Source organism: Nicotiana tomentosiformis, chromosome 7 (assembly GCF_000390325.3).
Source record: "Nicotiana tomentosiformis chromosome 7, ASM39032v3, whole genome shotgun sequence".
NCBI lineage: Eukaryota > Viridiplantae > Streptophyta > Magnoliopsida > Solanales > Solanaceae > Nicotiana > Nicotiana tomentosiformis.
In genome coordinates, this window is record NC_090818.1 from 115097613 (window position 1) to 115120484 (window position 22872).

Below are 22872 nucleotides of genomic sequence, written 5' to 3' on the forward strand. Positions count from 1 at the left end.
GCATCTACACATAGCATAATCTGAACCTTTTTTCTAAATCTGAGTCTGTGTACATCAATCTTGCAAGCCTGTCTTGTTAGTATATGAATTATGTGTTGAACTTGTTTTTCTGAAACTTTGTAAAGTCTGTTCTCAAAATCTAAGCATGTTCTACTACTTGTTCTATGTGCTCAATTTGAATCTGTTTGTATCCTTCAGTGTTGTCCCCCTAACCTCAGTCTATTCCTTTACTACTTGGTCTCTTTGAGCTCTTATTCTTAGCCGGCTGAAAGCCAAGGCTACTTAGGTTCTATCATTTGACTCCCCTAGTGTGAGCACTGCTCGGGGTCCAATTGAGACCCTTGTGAACTCTGACACACTAGGATTTGGTCCTTAGGCTTTCTCTGAATTTCCCCTATCAACCTCCCTAGTGTGAGCACTGCCCTAGGTTCTTGAAATCCTTGGGAACTCTAACATACTAGGGCTATGGTTCTAATGCTCAACTCTGCCCTGTGCCCACTGAATGAATCACTTGATTCTTGGCTGCCTTATGCCCATGAGGATGTAATTTTGGGCTGTTATGAACTATGAGAATGAAGGCCTGGCTTGGCCGGGTGTATCTTTGGGTCTGTTGTATGCTTCCTATAGCTATTCTACTTTGTAATTCATTCTATTCATTTTAGGTCTGTAATAATTCTTGTAATAACATTTGGGGTATTAGTGAAATTAGGAAAGGGATTTTTATCTTATATTTGCAATCAATGGGGTAGGAATCCTGCCTATAGGTTCAATAATGTGTGTTTAGTTATCGTGTGTTAGAAATCATGCATGTAGGTATCCTATTATGTTCAGTCATTCTATGTTAGCAATCTTGCCTATGGTTTCAATACTTGGTTCAATCGTGTTCTATTTCTGCTTATTAGAAACCATGCTTATAGGAAATCACACACTTCACTTAACCTGCCTAATACCTGCACATTATTCAAAAGCATGATCATTTGACTAAATATTTTACCTGCTCTTATGCCTATTCCTGTTCGATTATTAGATATCATGCCTATAGGGAATGAATGCTAATAACAGTCATTTCAATCTGCACCACGCTCAATAGATATCATGCCTGTAGGATTTTAATTACTTAAATTGCTATTGCATCATACTGTCAATCTAGAAAGCATGCATATAGGAGCTAACATTTGAGAATCAATTCCAATCACTAGTCTCTAGAAATCATGCCTATAGGACATCACCACTCGCTCTTCAAACGCTGTTATCCATGCGATTATAAGGAGGCATAAGTAATTTTGAGCATTTCCAATAAGTTTTATTGACCCTACTGTGTGAATCACCTAGAGATCATGTTTATATGTTTAATAACCTACAACCTGTAGTCTCAATAATCAACGTGTAATACCAAATGTTCTTAAACTGTATAGTCACTTAGAAATCATGTCTATAGGTTTCATGACCTCCATAATCTGCAAATCAGTTAACTTGGGACACCATCACCACATATACGATATTGAATTCGGCATCACCTAGAATCCATGCATAGCGGACTCTAAGTCTCAAGTTCTGAAACTATGTATTGCCCGCGTGCATTTGTTTGTTTGTGTGTGGAGGCTAACTTGAGCCCTTAATTGCCTTTACATGAAGTCCCAACTTGCTTTTTTTTTTGTATGCCGCCTAGTTTTATCATTTTTGAGCAACCTAAGTTAAAGTCTAGAACCCCCTAAAATAGAGGTCCAAATGCCTCCTGGACCATAGGCATGGGACGGATAGTGCACGCGTAGAATACGACTTAGAATTGACTAGTGCGCTTTAGAAAAACAACTTAAAGATAGTAATCGGGTAGCAGGATATGATAGTCTGTGCCCACTCAATAATATGAGTAACACTCTATCTTGAGGGAGTTACGAAATATTATTTATGTTGCACGGGGTGATCCTTTAGGATTAAAAACTTAGGACCCCCACCTTTGTTAAAGTCAATCATTTTATTTGTCCAAATTGATTCCCTTCCCTTAGACTATTTCATATAATTCGACTTCGGCCGGGACCCAGTGTTGTGGACCTCGAGGAGTGCCTAACACCTTTTCCTCGAGGTAATTTGAGCCCTTACCCGATCTTTGGTGACGCAAACTAATTAAATCATAGTTATCTGCAAAATAGGTGCCTTAACGCACCTTAATCCGTTAGGTGGCGACTCTCTTTTAATACCCTCCCATTTAAAAGAGTTATCACGGCGTCGAAGCCCGATTTTCGCGAGAAAAATGTGGCGTGACAGTATGGCGACTCTGCTGGGGATATCCTTAGGCTCTTACCATAATGAACTTGGTATGTGTGAATTAGTCTCCCTCGATAAGTGTGTCTTTATTATTTTTATGCTCAAATTCACCATTTATTTGCTACATGCACACCCCCTTCCCTATTTTCCCTTTCACATGAATTTACATGCAACTTTTCGTTTAACCTTGTTCGCTAGCTTCAATCTTTATGACTTTCCCAATCCCTACCCCTTTTACCGCTTTATTATAATTTTTTTCATTATGCGAACTAACCCCTTCTTTGTTTTTCTTTCTTTCCTGTCTTTACATGTATTAAATACCGCATTTATCGCTTTCATCATGCAAAATACTTGACAAGGTATTATTTTATTTTTTGCATAATTACATGCTCTGCATCATATTCCACTCGTGCGCAATTAATACCACAGCGGCACTTGATGAGTGTCTGCGCTCTTCCTATATTACCCTTTTTAAATTTGGAAAGGGTTATTTGCGGTAAAACTAGTTGATCAGCGGTGCAGTCGACGGTTCCGTGCCTTTCCCTCTTAAGTTGTCCGCTTAAGGGTACCGGTCTAGACTTATATAGAAAACCCTACTCTGATGTTAATTGTGCATGCATCATGTCCAAATCTAGCATGAGTTAGAATGTTGTCCGCATAATAACTCTCTAATGAAAGCCTTGTCCAAAGTCCATCGGGATTTCCATAATCCCAACGGGAACGATCATGATATGTGTATTATTTGGAGAAAATGTGCCAATATACTAATCATTAATGTGTAAGTAGTCAAACCCGGAAGGGGAAAGGGCTAACTTTATTTGTTTTGCAGAAATGAGGCACGAAGTTCCCAGGTTCTGCATGGTCTGAAGTATCTCACCTCTATTGCCAGACCGGTGGGAAAATCTCTCGCCAAGCGACAAGAACCATATGAAAAGAATTCTTGGAAATTTACCTTCTTTGCTGGACATTCAGCCAAACAATGTAGTGATCGAGGCCGCTACTATGTTCTAGATGAAAAAAGGGTTGTTTTCCGTTTTGGTAACATAGAGATGACTCCCCTTCTCGAGAAAATAGGAGGTTTTGTCGGGCTGCCCTTGGATAGCCCTGGTCTACTGGTACCGGAAAATCGTACTTCTAGGGGATTTCGGAAAATAATGGGTCTTAGAAAGAATGACGAGTTAGTCTGCCTGAAGAAGTCCTACATACCTTTCGACTTCCTCTACGAGCGTTATGGGCATAGCACATCCTACCGTATCTATCATGATGAGTTTGCCATCACTTCCCTAGGCTGGACTCATCGTCGGGTTTTCGTGTTCATCGTCTGTTTTCTGGGTATGATAGTATTTCCAATTCAAGGAGACAGGATTCACACTTGTTTGGTTGTGTATTTCTACCATCAAGAGAGAAACATGAGAGGGTGACCCTAGGGGGACGAATCCATATCCACACGCTTCACGGATAACTCGTTTGGTTGTGTATTTCCAGATCGGTACCACGTCGGTTGTGTATTTCTACTTATCATGGTTAGATGATGACATAGCAGGAGAAGTCGAGCCAGGGATCAATCGAGGAAACAGGGTCATAGACGATGCTACTAAAGCACAAGTAAAATACAAGAGGTTGCGCAAGAGAATCCTTGAGTCTGAAGCCATACATTTGGAACAACACAAGATAGATATGGAATCAATCAATGAATGGAGGAAAGTTGCTGCAAAATCAACCGAGAGGCTGGAGTACTTAGACCAGGGTCTGATGGAACTTGAAGGGAAGATGGGGAAAACGATCGTGGATTGTCAGAATGCAGAGGGCAACGAAGGAGGACACCTAGCAAGGGCGTATCTGCTGCCGGACATACGCGACCTGGGGAATCTGATCGATGGGGCCAAGAAGGCCAAGCTTGGAGAGGGTCCCTCCGGGACCAAATAAAATAGAATTGTTGTTTATTTAATTTTCTAGTGTCATTTTAGAAATTGATTGTAATAAGGCAAATGCCACTAGCAACTCTTTTAATTATTGTCATTTTAGAGGTTTGATCTATTTATTACATTAATGAAATGAGGCAGTTATCGACATCAAGTTTCTCCAAATCTATGTGTCTCTAGGCCTACCTCAGGCACAATGAGGTCCCCAAAATTAGGACGCGAATTTATAATTCCGCAATACATGTTTAAATACCGCAATTGTCCTTCCAAAATCCCCTACTGACTTGTTTACCTTTTTGCTTTTCTTTGTTTTGATTATTCCCATCCCCTAAGGTTGGTTCTTGCATACTGGCATCATCAACGTATCATACCAGATCCAGAGGCCCTCCACCTCCTCCTCCTCCTCTAAGTGATCCTAAAAGTAAGGGAAATGCTAAGATGGATGACATGAGTGGTATCAGGAAAGATAACATTGCGCATGCGGAAAATGTTGAAACTTCAGATGGTCGGAGTACTCCGGCACAGAATGATTTGGTTCTACGGTTGGAGCAGAAAATACTGGATTTGCAAGGGGAACTTGAGCAGGTCCGCAACTTGGAAAACCCCTCCCTCACCACCTCACAATCCTAACCCTCCACTACTGCCAACTCCTCCTCAACACCAACATCTTCCAACTCAGTATCCACAAACTACTACCTACCATACTCCTCAAAATACACCGCAACCTACCCCCAATCCGCAGAACTCAACCAATGATCATCACTACACCCAAATCCCCGGGATCCACCAAAGTAAACCCATATACATAAAAACCCTATCTCACCCCACTCAACAAACCCCATACACACCGAAATCTGCCGAGAAGGACCTGCTCATCAAGAATATGGTAGAGGAACTTAAGAAGCTCATAAGTTGTGTCCAGGGTGTCGAAGGGGGTAAAGGTATTAAGGGTTTGAATTATGAAGATCTGTGTATTCAGCCAGACGTAGAACTGCAAGAGGGTTACAAACCTCCTAAGTTCAAGATTTTTGACCGAACAGGTGACCCAAAAGTGCATCTAAGGACATACTGTGTTAAGCTCATAGGAGTTGGAAAGGATGAGAGGATTCACATGAAGCTGTTCATGAGAAGTCTCACTGGGGACGCCCTATCTTGGTACATCAGTCAAAATCCCAAGAAGTGGGTTAGTTGGGTAATCATGGCATCAGATTTTATGGATCGATTCAGGTTTAATACGGAGAATGCACCAGACGTCTTCTACATATAGAATCTCAAGAAGAAGCCAACGGAAACTTTCCGTGAGTATGCTACTCGATGAAGATCAGAAGCCGCAAAAGTAAGGCCGGCATTGGAAGAAAAATAGATGAACATGTTCTTCGTCCGGGCCCAGGATCCACAATACTATGAAAGGTTGATGGTTATCGAGAACCACAAATTCTCCGATATCATCAAACTAGGGGAAATGATTGAAAAGGGGATCAAGATTGGAATGGTAACTAATTTTGAGGCATCACATGCTACAAACAAAGCATTGCAGTCAGGGGGTATATCCAAGAAGAAAGAAGTAGGGGCCGTGATGGTAGCCCAAGGTCCAAAATCTCCTCTTACATACCAAACACCTCCACCCACATATCAGCCTTCACCTCCTAGATATCCACAACCTGCCACTACCTACCACACTTATAACATCCATCCAGCATATTATCACTCACCTCCAGCCTACCAAAACTATAAAAAAAATAGACCAAATTTCGACCGCAGGCCACCCAGACAATACACCCCTATTGCTGAACCATCGATCAATTATACGAGAGACTGAAAGCTGCTGGATATGTCACTCTTATTCCCACTGTTGCCATGGAAAACTCCTCTCAATGGGTCAATCAAAACAAAACATGTGCCTACCACTCCGGCATAAAAGGTCATACCATTGATGAATGTCGCACCCTGAAAGACAAAATCAAACACTAATCGATACCAAGGTTATACAAGTAAAGGAGGTTGCACCTAACGTCCGCAACGATCCCCTCCCGGATCATAGGTGTGAGGGAGTAAATGTGATAGAGACTGATGAAGAATGGGACCCAGAAGGGTCGATTGGGCTTATTCGAGAAGGGGATAACCCGAAGAAACCTGTGGTCACTCTTTCTCCTATTGTGGTACAGATACAGCCACCCGTTGAAGTTGAAGTGGCCGTACCAACCCCGTTTGAGGTGGAAACAACACCTGCAGCTGCACCTGCTCCATTCGAAATAGAAGTAACCACACCCTTCACTGTGACGGTAGCATCCACACCACCCTTTAAATCCAATGTCGTACCCTGGGACTATGTTGCAGAAGCCAGGAGGAAAGGAAAAGCAAAAATGGAAGAATCTGGTGCAACACAAGGGATGACCAGGACTGGTAGAATTTATACACCTAAGAATTTGGGAGGAACGAGTAGAGAAGTTGCTTCCAAGCAACCCATCATCGAAAATGGCCCGGATGATCTTTGGAGAAAGGTGCGAACGAGAGAATATTCTATGGTAAACTATCTGAACAAAACTCCTGCTCAGATATCCATCATATCATTACTGCAGAATTCTGAGGCACATAGGAATACCTTGATGAAGGTATTGAATGAAGCTTACGTACCCAACAATATCACCAGTGGGGAGATGGCTAACATGGTAGGGCTAGTATTGGAGAGCCACAAGATCACCTTTCATGAAGACGAACTGCCACCAGAGGGATTAAGCCATAACAGGGCGCTGCACATCATGGTACAATGCGAGGATAATTTCATTGCCAGGGTTTTGATAGATGAAGGGTCCAGTCTCAACTTTTGTCCTCTGACTACTCTGAAAAGGTTAAGTAAATGTTTGCATGAAATACGAGCAGGGACTATGGATGTGAAGGCGTTCGATGGGTCTCAAAGGGACACAATTGGGGAAACCAATCTATGCTTGCAGATGGGCCCGACTTGGTTTGACGTTGAATTTCAAGTGCTAGACATATCTGCCTCACACAATCTGCTGTTGGGACGACCTTGGATACATGCCGCCGGGTCCATGGCTTCTACTTTGCACTAGGCTGTAAAGTTCAAATGGAACCATCAGGAGGTGATCATTTATGGAAACGGGAGTAATACCATTTATACTAACCAAACTATTCCGATCGTGGAAAATAGAAGGAAGTTAGGTGGGGAGACTTATCATTGTATCGAGCGCGTCAATGCAATTGAGAAAGACAAGTGGTGGAGCAGCAAAATAGAAAGCATACTAGCGTGGGCAAGGTATGAACCCAGTAAAGGGCTCGGGAAGAACCTCCAAGGTATTACCAAACCGATACAGCTAAAGCGTCACGGCATAACTTTTGGTCTTGGGTATGAATACACCTGGCACGAGTATCAGAATTGGTCGCCGCCATGGCGTGGTACTTATTACCCTCTAGAGCAACCAGTACCATATTTGAGCCAGTCATTTCACCAAGCTGACATGATGTGGGATTCCGAAGAAGATGAAGTTCTAGCCACTATAAGGAATCTATTTCTGGATGATAGAGACATGGATTGTAGTGCGATAGATGAGGAGGAAGAGGAGGAAGGCCTCATTATTCAGACTTTGGAGAAGGGAGTTGTTCTCAAGAACTGGACTGTTGCACTATCAAGGGCCCATCGAGTTCCTGGGTAGCCTGGCAATTAGCATCATTTATTTTAAAAGCAATTTTTATGAGCATTTAAGATGTTTTCAGCATTTTGTTTTAAGCATGTTTTGTTTGAAATAATTGCTCGGGTCATCGAGCCGCACCTGTTTGACGTTTTCAAGATTTATCTAAATGCATTGCTGTTTTTAGTATTTATTATTATTCTTTGTGTTTTGTTCTCTACAGTATTATTATTACTTATCCCGGTGAACTTACGACTGTGACATGTAATGAGATAACGCAACATAAGGATAATGATTCAGAGGATTTGGAAGAGGATATAATGCCCGAGGAAATTGTCAGAGAAATGGAAAACTTTGAAAACAAGCCTAAGTCCAATTTGGATGAGATTGAAACAGTTAATCTAGGAGACTCCGAAACAGTCAAGGAAACACGTATAAGCATTCACCTGTCACCATCAGAGAAAGAATAATACACTCGTTTCCTAAAGGAATATGAGGATATCTTTGCATGGTCCTATGATGATATGACCGGTTTGAGCACGTCCATAGTGGCTCATAAACTACCTACCAACCCAATGTGTCCGCCATTAAAGCAGAAGCTCAGAAAGTTTAAGCCAGATATGAGTTTAAAAATCAAAGAATAAGTCACCAAACAGATCAAAGTTAAGGTTCTCAGAGTGGTTGAATATCCAACTTGGTTGGCTAACATCGTGCCAGTTCCGAAGAAGGATAGGAAAGTCAGAGTATGCGTCGATTATCGGGACCTAAATAGAGCAAGTCCCAAAGATGATTTCTCGTTACCCAACATACACATACTGATCGACAATTGCGCCAAGCATGAACTCCAATCCTTTGTGGATTACTTCGCGGGATATCATCAGATATGGATGGATGAAGAGGATGTCGAAAAGACAGCTTTTATCACACCATGGGGGGTGTACTGCTATAAAATGATATCGTTCGATCTGAAGAATGCTGGGGACACTTATATGAGGGCCATGACAACTATTTTCCATGACATGATACACAAGGAGATACAGGTATATGTGGATGACGTCATCATCAAATCCAAGAAGAGTACATATCACATAGCAGACTTGAGGAATTTTTTTGATCGGCTTCGGAGGTATAATTTAAATTAAATCCCGCAAAATGTGCCTTCGGGATCCCCACAGGAAAGTTATTAGGGTTCATCGTCAGCCGCCGAGGAATTGAGTTAGACCCGTCAAAGGTCAAGGCTATCCAGGATTTACCTCCGCCAAAGAGCAAGAAGGACGTGATGAGTTTCTTGGGACGTCTCAACTACATCAGCTACTTCATAGCACAATCAACTGTAATATGTGAGCCGATTTTCAAAATGCTGAAGAAGGATGCCGCCACTAGTTGGACAGAAGATTGCCAAAAAGCTTTTGACAAAATTAATGAATACTTGTCCACACCATCAGTACTGGTCCTGCCAGAACCTGGTAGACCACTTCTACTCTATCTCTCCGTATTAGATGGGGCTTTTGGTTGTGTCTTGGGACAACACGACGAGATGGGAAGGAAAGAATAGGTCATATACTATTTGAGTAAGAAGTTCACACCCTACGAAGCACGGTATTCTTTGCTGGAATGCACCTGTTGCGCTTTGACCTGGATAGCCCAGAAACTGAGGCACTACTTCTGTGCCTAAACCACATATCTCATATCAAGGATGGACCCTCTGAAGTACATCTTTCAGAAATCCATGCCTACAGGAAAGCTGGCAAAATGGCAGATATTGTTGAGTGAATTCGACATTGTCTATATGACTCAGAAGGCGGTTAAGGGACAAGTATTAGCGTATCATCTTGCGAAAAATCATGTAGGAGGAGAATACGAACCACTAAAAACGTATTTTCCTGATGAAGAAGTATCATTCGTAGGAGAAGATATCACCGAAGCCTACAACGAGTGGAGAATATTTTTCGATGGAGCCGCAGACTTCAAAAGAGTGGGTATTGGAGCCGTTTTGGTGTCAGAAATAGCTCAGCATTATCCGATATATGCGAAACTCAGATTTCTGTGCACCAATAATATGGCAAAATATGAGGCTTGCATATTGGGGCTCAATTTGGCCGTTGACATGAATATCCAGGAATTACTGGTAATTGGAGATTCAGATATGCTGGTACATCAGGTGTAGGGAGAATGAGCTACAAAGAATACCAAGATATTACCATATCTATATCATGTGCAAGAGATAATGAAGAGGTTCATGAAGATAGAGTTTAGACATGTCCCGAGAATCCAGAATGAGTTCGTAGACACATTGGCCACTTTGTCCTCCATGATACGGCATCCGGACAAGAATTTCATCGACCCCATTCCGGTAAGGATTCATAATTAGTCGGCTTACTGTGCTCATGTCGAAGAAGAAACAGATAGGAATCCATGGTTCCATGATATCAGGGAATATTTGACAAAAGGAGAATATCCAGAGCGCGCAAGACACACCTAGAAACGCACACTTCAGAGGTTGTCTAACCATTTCTTCCAGAGTAGAGGAATTATAGAAGAACTCCAGATATAGGGCTATTACGGTGTGTTGACGCCAAAGAAGCCTCCAAACTACTTGAAGAGATACACGCCGGAACCTGCGGCCCACATATAAATGGTTTTGTCCCAGCCAAGAAGATACTCAGAGCTGGATACTTTTGGATGACTATGGAAACAGACTGCACCAGGTATGTCCAGAAATGTCATCAGTGCCAGATACACATAGATATGATACGGGTACCTCCAAATGAACTTAATGCAACCAGCACACCATGGCCTTTTGCTGCATGGGGAATGGATGTCATTGGATCAATCGAGCCCACCGCTTCAAACGGGCACAAGTTCATTCTAGTGGCCATCGACTATTTCACAAAGTGTGTTGAAGCTGCATCTTACAAAGGTGTAACTAAGAAAGTCGTCGCAAATTTTGTCAGGGACCGTATTGTTTGTCGATTCGGGGTTCCAGAATCCATCATCACTGACAATTCTGCCAATCTCAACAGTGATCTAACGAAAGCCATGTATGAAACCTTCAAGATCAAGAACAAAAACTCCACAGTATACCGACCCCAAATGAATGGAGTTATGGAAGCCGCCAACAAGAACATTAAAGAAGATACTAAGGAAGATGGTAGAGAATCACAAGCAGTGGCACGAGAAGTTACCATTTACCTTATTGGGATACTTTACCACAGTCCGCACGTCAACCAGGGCAACTCCTTACCTATTGGTCTACGGTACTGAAGTCGTCATCCTCGCCGAGGTAGAAATTCCTTTCTTGAGAATTATACAAGAAGCTGAGCTTAGTGATGCGGAATGGATAAGAAGATGCTATGAGCAGTTAGCTCTCATTGATGGGAAAAGAATGAATGCGGTGTGTCATGGCCAGCTTTTATCAGAACAGAATGTCCAGAGCTTTCAACAAAAGGGTTAAACTTAGACAGTTCGCACCGGGGCAGCTAGTGCTGAAATGGATCTATCCACATCAGGATGAAGCCAAAGGAAAATTCTCACCCAACTGGCAAGGGCCTTATATGGTTCACAAAGTAATAATAGGAGTAGCACTTATACTCGCAGAGATGGATGGAGAAATTTGGCCAAAGCCTATTAATTCAGACGCAGTCAAAAGATACTATATCTAAACTTTTTGCATATGATGTAACTGAACTACGCTTGACCTGATTCCCGTTTAAGAGGGGATACGTAGGCAGCCCTGTGGGTTCAGTCACAATTCAATAAAATTTCCATTTTCCCTATAATCGAAAACTAGGGCAGAATTTTGAGGAGGACCCTCAAAATTCTATGGCAAGAAGGTCGCAATGTCTCTAACAGTGTCGCGGTTATTGGTTCATCTAATCAATTTTTAAATTGTACATTACTATACTTTCAATAACTATGCATGCATATTTTTTTCGAAAACTTTATTCTTAGCCAGATGCTACCCATGGTAACTCGGACAGGATTTCAATGCGGAACAGAGCAAAGCAAGCAGGCAAAGGCATGAACCAACCTCCCCCGCAAAACTCACAATTTTTCTTTGAATGCAGGAACAAGAGATAGTCGCCAGTACGTGCGCACCTTAGAATCACTGTCTTCACAACAACAAGGCTATCGAACTCATCCACAACTAAGAAATACTCCACTATCACTTATTCGCTGCATGAGACTAAGCATTGTCTCAAATATTGCATGAAGCTAAGCCCTACCTCATCAACTGCATAAGGCTAAGCATTGCCTTCCCCTTGCATGAGACTAAGCATTGTCTCAAATCTTGCATGAGGCTAAGCCTTGCCTCCTCGACTGCATAAGGCTAAGCATTTCCTTCCCCCTTGCATGAGACCAAGCACCGTCTCCATCTTGCATGAGGTTAATCCATGCCTCCTCAACTGCATAAGGCTAAGCATTGCCTTCCATTTGCATGAGACTAAGCATTGCCTACCCCTTGCATGAGACCAAGCATTGTCTCAAATCTTGCATGAGGCTAAGCCTTACCTCCTCGACTGCATAAGGCTAAGCATTTCCTTCCCCTTGCATGAGACCAAGCACCGTCTCCATCTTGCATGAGGCTAAGCCATGCCTCCTCAACTGCATAAGGCTAAGCATTGCCTTTCATTTGCATGAGACTTAAGTATTGTCTACATCCTGCATGAGGCTAAGCCCTGCCTCCTCGACTGCATAAGGCTAAGCATTGCCTTCTATTGCATGAGACTAAGCACTGTCTCAACCTTGCATAAGGCTAAGCCCTGCCTCTTTAATTTCATAAGGCTAAGCTCTGCCTTCCCACTGCATGAGACTAAGCATTGTCTCAAATCTTTGCATGAGGCTAAGCCTTGCCTCCTTAATTGCATAAGGCTAAGCTCTACCTTCCTATTGCATGAGACTAAGCATTGTCTCAAATCTTTGCATGAGACTGAGCATTGCCTCCTTAATTGCATACGGCTAAGCTCTGCCTTTCCATTGTATGAGACTAAGCATTGTCTCAAATCTTTGCATGAGGCTAAGCCATGCCTCCTTAATTGCATAAAGCTAAGCCCTGCTTCCTTAATTGCATAAGGCTAAGCTCTGCCTTCCCATTGCATGAGACTAAGCATTGTCTCAAATCTTTTCATAAGGCTAAGCCTTGCCTCCTTAATTGCATAAGGCTAAGCTCTGCCTTCCCATTGCATGATACTAAACATTGTCTCAAATCTTGCATGAGGCTAAGCCCTGCCTCTCAACTGCATAAGGCTAAGCTCCCCCCCCCCCCACACCACGAGACTAAGCATTGTCTCTCCTTGCATGACCACAAATGTTGCTCTATTCCCAAAACCTTGCATCATTCTCTTCTCTCGAGGCTGAGCTCTGCCTCTGACCTTACACAAGACTAAGCTCTGTCTTGTCTTATCTCAAGCATCGTGTCTTTGCATCTCATGGGCTGATACATAGCCAAATTTTTTGAGGGCGTCATAGTCCGAAGGCATCATCTTCATAGCCGGAAGACACCATACCATGGCCTGAGGATCTCTTAATATTGCACATCATTATTCAAAGGTATCATGGTTCAGAGGCACCACCTTCATAGCCCGAGAACATCATTTCATCGCCTGCGAATCCCCTATCTCGCAACTCATGGCCCGTGACGTCATGGTCTAAGAACATTATATGCACCGTCCAAAGACGATCTCCATGGTCTAGAGGGAATTTACATCATGTTTAAATTCTTGCAATAATCAATATATATATTGTGCATACATCGTGTTTTGAGTTTGCAGGTGATCCAGGAAGTAACCGTTCTCTTAACGGGAGCAATCTTCGCTCCAGTTTCCATTCAACGTTCATATCCTTCGATTATTTCAAACGTAACCAATCACCATACCCGTTAAAATATCCATAACCATTATCAGACACATCCATTCCCAATCCCGATATTGTCTTATCCAGAATATCTTGTTCGTTCTTACAATAACTCTGTCGGTTTATTTTACCGTTGGATCCGGAACTACACATGGCCTGATTCCTCTAAAACCAAGGATATGTAAGCATCTCAGAGACCAGGGTCTGGCCAATATCTTTTCAAATCACCCCATTCAGTCAAAATCGGTCATCATTTCTTTACCGGACAAATCTTTCATCCTTTCCGGGTAAAGAGGGGCAGCTGTTGATACCCGATTTTTTCCTCATATTTTTCCATATATATATATATATATATATATATATATATATATATATATATATATATATATATATATATATATATATATATATATACCTTCAAATAGTGCATATGCATAATTATTTGATTTACAAGCATACACAAGTATTTTCATAATTTTTCATGATTTTTAAAGACTTTAAACCAATTTATTTATGCATTTTTATTGTATAAATATCCAATAATTATCCTCCAAATTATTTTATGATGATTTAATCATCTAAACTTATCATTTACACCAATATGGGGTTTAAATATTTTCAGGGCATTTTTATAATTACATTTGCATTTTTCTAGGGCCAAATTGCACATTTTGCAATAATAGCCCATATGCATGTATAATTATATTATTTTTGTAGAAAATAACTTTTTATATTTTTATAATATTAAATAATTATTTTTAATCATTTTCATGCATAAATGATAATTTTGATATTTATTAATTATTTTTATAAATTATTTATTTATTAAACATTGGGTATTTAAAATCTAGCCCTAGATTCCTTTTAATTTCGGAACTAACTACCCAATCCCAGCCCAATAACCCTCGAGCCCAAACCAATTAACCCAACCCCATACCCGGTCGCGACCCGTTTCACTAACCCGACCCAGAACCCCCGACTAATCGTGGTCGTTGATCTCTGAGATCAACGACCCATATTACACCCTCCCTTTTAAATTATACCCGAACTCCCCTAAACCCAAAACTATTCATCCTTTCACCCGTCACCCTCGAACTCTCTCAAACTCCCCTTTTCTCTATGTCAAACCCTAGCCATCTCCCCCTTAGTTTTCTCTCCTAATCCAACCGATCATGGGATTCTATGGTCGCTTCTTGCCATATTCGACTCCCCCTCGGTACTGGAACCTTCTATATATCGCTTGCCTAAACATGGCAAGCGGATTTCATCGATTTCGAACCAAAGCTGGTTCATTTCCTTGACCTTTTCCGTCTATGTTCGTTCTTGTTCGTTTATGGTAGTAATCTCTGTGCATTTCTGTGATTCCTACTCACCCTAAAATTAGGGTTTCAGATTCTTTTAAATCGAACCAAATCTGGTTCGATTCTTTGATTTTAAAAGGTATTTCTGTCTATGTTCATCTTATTCTATGCAACATGTGATTTTCACCTTTTATTTATTTTTGGTTTCTGCCGATTTTACACTTTTCCTAAAATTAGGGTTTGAGATTTTTCTCTTTTCCTTACTGATTTGATTGCATGCGATGATTCTTTCCTTTCTCGTGTTTGATTGATAATTTTCCTTGTTTGGATGTTAATTTCTACTACTCTATAAACCCCTCCCCATTCCCCTTTTTGGGACAGACTTGAATCGTGAATGTTTACTAAAAACTGAAATTATCGGTCTTTGTTCTCTAAATACTCTTGTTCTATGTTCTGGTTCCTGACGGGCTGAAAGCCAAGGCCAAAAATTTTGGGTTCTTGTTATTGTGTACTTTGTTCTTTCTTGTCTCTTCGCTTAACGACCAAGGGTAGAAATTCTAGGTTCTTGATACTGTGGACTTTGTTCTTTCTTGTTTTTCATTTAGCTAGTGAGTTGCTGAACTTTCGTCACTTCATTCCTATTTACCTGTCATTAGCATGTGTTTTCACTTCTGAAGGTTGTTGTTCAATATGTTTCTGGGTTGTTCTCGTATGCAATCCTGACTGTCTTACTTCAATTCTAGGCCTTTCTAATCTAAAATGCCATTACGCTTGTAGTTTGAGACATGTTCAGACCTGCTTTAAGTTGATTAATTTCTTTTTAAGTCTGCCTAGCCTATGTGTTACTGATGTTTAGAACCTTTGCACTTTAGCCATCTCTTTAGTGTTTAAATTTGCTATTAACCCTGTTACTTGAACATGCTTTCATATCCTTTTTTATGGATTAGATGACTAAGCATGAAGGTATTCACTAAGTGTTTAGCATAAGTCTGTTTCTAAATTTGTTGTGATGACATGTAGCATGTTTGATCATGTATGCTTCTACCATGTCTTGACTTCCCAATAGTGGCCTTAATTTGTTCTCATTCTGTTAAGTTCTGTTGCCAATTGATATGATCCCTTCTTGGGACACTAGCATCTACACTTAGCATAATCTGAACCTTTTTTTTTTCTAAATCTAAGTCTGTGTACATCAATTTTGCAATCTTGTCTTGCTAGTATATGCATTATGTGTTGAACTTGTTTTTTGAAACTTTGTTAAGTCTGTTCTCAAAACCTAAGCATGTTTTACTACTTGTTCTATGTGCTCAATTTGAATCTGTTTGTATCATTCAATGTTGTCCCCCTAACCTCAGTCTATTCCTTTACTACTTGGTCTCTTTGAGCTCTTATTCTTAGCCGACTGAAAGCCAAGGCTACTTAGGTTCTATCGTTTGACTTCCCTAGTGTGAGCATTGTTCGGGGTCCAATTGAGACTCTTGTGAGCTCTGATATACTAGGATTTGGTCCTTAGGCTTTCTTTGAATTTCCCATATCAACCTCCCTAGTGTGAGCACTGACCTGGGTTCTTGAAAACCTTGGGAACTCTGACACACTAGGGCCATGGTTCTAATTCTTAACTCTGCCATGTGCCCAGTGGGTGAATCACTTGATTCATGGCTGCCTTATGCCCATGAAGATGTAATTTTGGGCTGTTATGAAATATGAGAATGAAGGCCTGGCCTGGTCGGGTGTATCTTTGGGCCTGTTGTAGGCTCCCTATAGCTATTCTACTTTGTAATTCATTCTATTCATTCTGGGCCTGTAATAATTCTTGTAATAACATTTTGGGTATTAGTGAAATTGGGAAAGGGATTTTTATCTTATATTTGCAATCAATGGGGTAGGAATCCTGCCTATAGGTTCAATAATGTGTGTTTAGTTATCGTATGTTAGAAATCATGCCTATAGGTATCCTATTATGTTCAGTCATTATATGTTAGCAATCCTGCCTATGGTTTCAATACTTGGTTCAATCGTGTTCTATTTCTGCTTATTAGAAACCATGCCTATAGGAAATCACACACTTCACTTAACCTGCCTAATACCTGCACATTATTCAAAAGCATGATCGTTTGACTAAATATTTTACCTCCTCTTATGCTTATTTCTGTCCGATTATTAGATATCATGCCTATAGGGAATGAATGCTAATAATAGTCATTTCAATCTGCACCACGCTCAATAGATATCATGCCTGTAGGATTTTAATTACTTAAAATCGCTATTGCATCTTACTGTCAATCTAGAAAGCATGCATATAGGAGCTAACATTTGAGAATCAATTCCAATCACTAGTCTCTAAAAATCATGCCTATAGGACATCACCACTCGCTCTTCAAACGTTGTTATCCATGCGATTATAAGGAGGCATAAGCAATTTTGAGCATTTCCAATAAGTTTTATTGACCCTACATCGTGAATCACCTAGAGATCATGTTTATATGTTTAATAACCTACAATCTGTAGTCTCAATAATCAGTGTGTAATACCAAATGCTCATAAACTGTATGATCGCTTAGAATTCGTGTCTATAGGTTTCATGACCTCCATAATCTGCAAATCAATTAACTTGGGACAGCAGCACCACATATACGATATTGAATTCGGCATCACCTAGAATCCATGCATATCAGACTCTAAGTCTCAAGTTCTAAAACTATGTACTGCCCGCGTGCATTTGTTTGTTTGTGTGTGGAGGCTAACTTGAGCCCTTAATTGCCTTTACATGAAATCCCAACTTGTTTTTTTTATTTTTTATGTTGCCTAGTTTTATCATTTTTGAGCAACCTAAGTTAAAGTCTAGACCCCCCCTGAAATAGAAGTCCAAATGCCTCCTTGACCATAGGCATGAGACGGATAGTGCACGCATAGAGTACGACTTAGAATTGACTAGTGCGCTTTAGGTAAACAACTTAAAGATAGTAATCGGGTAGCAGGAGATGATAGTTTGTGCCCGCTGAATAATATGAGTAACACCCCATCTTGAGGGAGTTACGAAGTATTATTTATGTTACACGGGGTGATCCTTTAGGCTAAAAAACTTAGGACCCCCACCTTTGTTAAATTCAATCATTTTATTTGTCCAAATTGATTCCCTTCCCTTAGACTAATTCATATAATTTGAGTTCGGTCGGGACCCACTGTTGTGGACCTCGAGGAGTGCCTAACACCTTCTCCTTGAGGTAATTTGAGCCCTTACCCGATCTTTGGTGATGCAAACTAGTTAAATCAGAGTTATCTGCAAAATAGGTGCCCTAACGCACCTTAATCCGTTAGGTGGCGGCTCTCTTACCCTCCCATTTAAAAGAGTTGTCACGATGTCAAAGCCTGATGTTCGCGAGAAAAACATGGCGTGACAGTCGGGGCTGATAAGATATACCTGGATCTGCACAAAAAGATGTGCAGAAGCATATTATGAGTACACCACAACGGTACCTAGTAAATACCAAGTCTAACCTCGGTAGAGTAGTGACATGTCAGGTCAAGGCCCTACTGGAGATAATAAGAAACAAGACGAAAGATATAATAATATACAGATAATGACAATGGAAATGAAACAATAAGGATTTTACCAAAAGTTAACAACACAGAATCAAGGCAGTAATACAACACGGAAAGAAACAAGGATTTACACGTTAAGGAAACAAACAACCAAGACAAATACAGCAAATAGAGGAAGATAAACAAGGGCCATTACCGAGGTACTGCCTCGTAGTCCCCAATCACAAAAGTAACTCACAGTCTTTTCTTATATCACCGCGAGAGCCTTTACATTTAGTTTTGAAAATTATTTTTTTCGAAATAGTATCCCGCGTTTTAGCCCACCTTATCACACCGCATGGCTTCTAGTAGTTCCTCTACTAGCCACACGTTTCAAACCCCACATTATCTCACCGCATGCGTTTCAACACCCAGACCTTATACCACCGCATGCGTATCAATATCACAACGTATCACAATTTGCACCTCAAGTGCCCAATATCACAACTTGCTAGAAAAACCAAACAATAACAGAATTTCACAATAAAGAGCCCACGACTCAACCACAATGTACACAAAGTCTCAACAATAACAATCGTAGAGTAACTCAATAAAATGATATTTTACAACTTACACTTTGTCTCAATCGGAACCACGACATTTGCAACTCAATACCAAACTCAACATCAAGATATTCCAAGAATAGTAATTTCAAGTAAAGAATTTAACAGTTAAATAATGAATATGGAATAAAGGAAGCAAGTACTTCAATTAAACATGTAGGACAATTTGCAAATAGGAGACAAGACAAGTAGACATGTGAAATTAGACTAAATATGATGTCTATAACAGGTTAAAGTAACTCAATTAAAGCATGATAGGAACTATATAGCTAAAGACCGGGAATTTTAACATTTAGCACGTGTACACACTCGTCACCTTACGTACACGGCTTTCACATATCACAATCATCACAACAATACCAAATCCTAAGGGAAAATTTCCCCACATAATGTTAGACAAGTCACTTACCTCAAACCACGCTAAATCAATCAACTAGAAGGTCTTTCCCTCAATTTTCCAACTCCGAACGACTCGAATCTAGCCAAAATAATTTTATACTATAAATATAACTACTACAACAACAACAACAAACCCAATTTGATCCCATAAATAGGGTCTGGGGAATACTATAAATATAACTATAGGAAAATAATTCAAACAATAAAATTACGATCCTTGCAAAGAATTGAAAAATTGACCAAAAAAGTCACCCCGGGATCGCATCTCGGAACCCGACCAAAATTACAAAAACCGAAAACCCATTCGATATCGAGTCCAGCCATACAAGAATTATTCAAATCCAATCTCATTTCGCCTTTCAAAACTCAAAAATTTAGTCTAAGGAGTTTCTACCATTTCCCCCCAATTTCCAACTCCAAAACACTAATTAAATGAAGAAATTATCAATAGATTCATGTAGATTAATCAAAAACAAGTTAGAATTCCTTACCCCAAAGTTCTCTCTGAAAATCCCAAATTTTGCCTCAGACCGAGCTCTCTACGTCCCAAAATGAATTATGAATCAAAATCCTCGAATTTCATATTTCTGCCCAGCGACTTCCGCTTCTACGGCCTTTGGGTCGTTTCTGAGATGTCGCAACTGCGGAAAAACTATCGCAGGTGCGGAAAACACTTAAGTCTACAATTTTCGCTTCTGCGGACCATGGCTTGCACCTGCGAGCCCGCTTCTGCGGAGAACCCCTCTCGCTTCTGCTACCATAGCCCAGGCCAGGCTTGTCTGCATCTGCAATCTCCTCTCCGCACCTGCAGACTCGCAGGTGTGGATAACTCCTCGCACCTACGCTCCTAGCTGGGTTAAGACAAATTCTCTTCTACGACTAGTTCCTCACTTTTGCGAGCCCTCACCTGCGGTCAAACCCTCTGCATGTGCGATGACACCAGAAGCTGAGCACCTTCAGCAAAATTTAATAAGTCCAAATTATTCCGGATTCGATCTGAATCACACTTGGGGCCCTGGGGGCCCGTATTAATATACCAACTAGTTCCAAAACACCTAACAGACCTACTCGAGGCTAAAAATCACATCAAACAACATAAATTCTATGAATCACAACCTAAATTCAAGCCCATGAACTTTCAAATTCCAAAACCAACGCCGATTCATACCAAAACAACTCTGATTGACACCAAATTTTGCACACATGTCATAAATAATATTACAGACCTATTTTAACTTTCGAAATTGGGATTCGACCCCGATATCATCAAAGTTAACTCCCGTTCAATTTCCAAAATCCTTCAACTTTTCAACTTTCGCCAATTCACTCTGAAACGACCCATGGAGCTCCAAATCAACAACCGACATGCTCCTAAGACCAAAATCACCATACATAGCTATTGGAACCGTCAAAACTCCATCCCGGAGTCATCTTCAAACAAGTCAAACTAAGGGCAACTCCTACGAATTAACCTTCCAACTACGGTTTGGATTTTGGGTCGTGACAAGAGGATTCAGCGAGAGAATTCACGATTAGAAGCATGTATTTTGCTCGAAGAGAGAGAGAAAAAAGAAAATTTTTGTTGAGATTTTGAGAGAGAATCGTGTGTTAACTGAAAGAAAGAGAAAAAAAAAACATAAATAACGTATTTTACTCCTCAATGGTAGTGTATACCATAAATACCTATTTTGCTATAAAATATAAAAGGTAGCTATAGAAAATTATATTTTAAAATGGTTTTGGTTTATAATAAATAAGGTGTATACCTTTGGTATATGAGGTAAAATTTCTTTATATACTTCATAAGAAACAACATTTATTTATTAAAGATTGATAAGAGTTGGACGGGTTGGGTTATGACCCAAATTTTAGTCCATCTTGACCAAATCCATCTTAGCCCAATGACCCGCCTAATTATTGACTCAACCCATTTTGACTTATCCAAAATCGGCCCAACTCGCCCATTCGTCACCCTCATCCATGACATTAAGCCCATTATTTTTTGGGATATTTGGCAAATACCTAGGCGAGAGAAATTATTTACCCGCCTCTGCCCATGATATTTTCTCCTACCTATTTTTTTTAATATCAGTCAAAAACAACCAAATAAAGTCAAACTAAGCTAATAAACCAAGCTAAATCAAGCCAAATCAAGTCAAGCCAAACCAAGTCAAAACCAAATCAAGTTAAGCTAAGCAAAGCCAAGCCAAATGGGTAAAAAAAAATTGGGAGGAGTGGATAGGTTGGATAGTTAGTTTAATTTGGGTAGGTATATATTGTAACTAGTTTACAAATGAGCAAGAGAATCGTAATTGTATTTTGCATAATTTGCTCATTATTTTTCTCGCCAAAAAAATTATCCAGTCCGATCCGATACGTCTGCTATCTTTGTCTCAATTTCATTTTATATTTTATATAATATTTCATAGGAGTAGTTACTTGTTGGAGCTTCTTGTCTGTTGAATGTGACTTTACTGCTATCGTTCCATCAATAGAGCACCGGCTTCCAGCTTTTCATTCGAGGTTGTATGGTTCGGTGAGGTTTTTGGTCCGTAGCGTTCGAGGTCTTCGAATCCGTCCGAGGTATTCCTTCCTTTCATCTTATGTTATCATCTCTTTTTGAGTGGATTTGTTTAACAGAGAAATCAAAATCGAGCCATATCTTGCTGTATTTTTTTTTTTGAAGTTTAAAACCAAAACACACATGGTATAATAGCTGGAATATAAAAATTGGATGCTTGGTTGGGTATCTGTATTATTTTAGATCTGCTAGTAAAAGGTTTAAAGTGTAGTCCCTGCTCGATGGGTTGTATTAAAGCACATGTAGCCCAATAAGCTCAATAGTACATATGGAAGAAGTAGTCATAGCCCTCTTTCTCTTTTAAAGTTCTCCAATTGTATCCTGGTTCATGCCTTTAATACGGAGGTAACAAGTGTTGAAGTTCTTAAAGATTCATTAGCGTCACGCTTGATGCAGATCCATAATTGCTGCTAAAAATTTGATCAGACTGTCCCCTTATTTACAATGTCGAAGAGTGCTGCTGCATCTTCGGTATGGTGGAAAAGTGAGAATTTGGGAAAGCGGAGATGGGTTTTCATGATGTTCCTTGGGATACTCATACTACATGGATTGGCTATTCTGGTATTCACCAGAGGCTTCCTCCTTACTCGCACTGAACTTTCACAATATAGCCACTGCTCTGAAATTCAACAATCTCCTTGCTTCTCTCCTCCTCAAGACGATAAAATGGTTAACCATTCTAAAGGTTGTTGGACGAAACCAGCCGTGGGTCGCCTTGTCATCCTTGTTCTTGACGCACTCAGGTATTCTTCTTTGTGT

The 22872-nt window shown here is 40.4% G+C and overlaps 2 protein-coding genes across 4 annotated transcripts in view; both read left to right on the forward strand.

Annotated features, from left to right (window-relative positions):
- The first annotated feature begins 9530 nt into the window (after positions 1–9530).
- On the forward strand, positions 9531–10001 carry LOC138896238 (uncharacterized). The gene has a single exon (XM_070181029.1). The coding sequence runs from the start codon at positions 9531–9533 to the stop codon at positions 9999–10001; it is 471 nt and encodes a 156-aa protein (XP_070037130.1).
- An 11857-nt stretch (positions 10002–21858) lies between these two features.
- Positions 21859–22872, forward strand: part of LOC104084645 (uncharacterized) — a 39454-nt gene continuing 38440 nt past the window's right edge. For all 3 annotated transcript variants that reach the window (XM_033653022.2, XM_009588559.4, XM_033653023.2), the window contains exons 1-2: positions 21859–22115; positions 22510–22856. In XM_033653022.2, the coding sequence (XP_033508913.1) occupies positions 22558–22856 (299 nt within the window). In that variant the 5' untranslated portion in view covers positions 21859–22115; positions 22510–22557. The remainder of the gene's footprint in view (positions 22116–22509; positions 22857–22872) is intronic.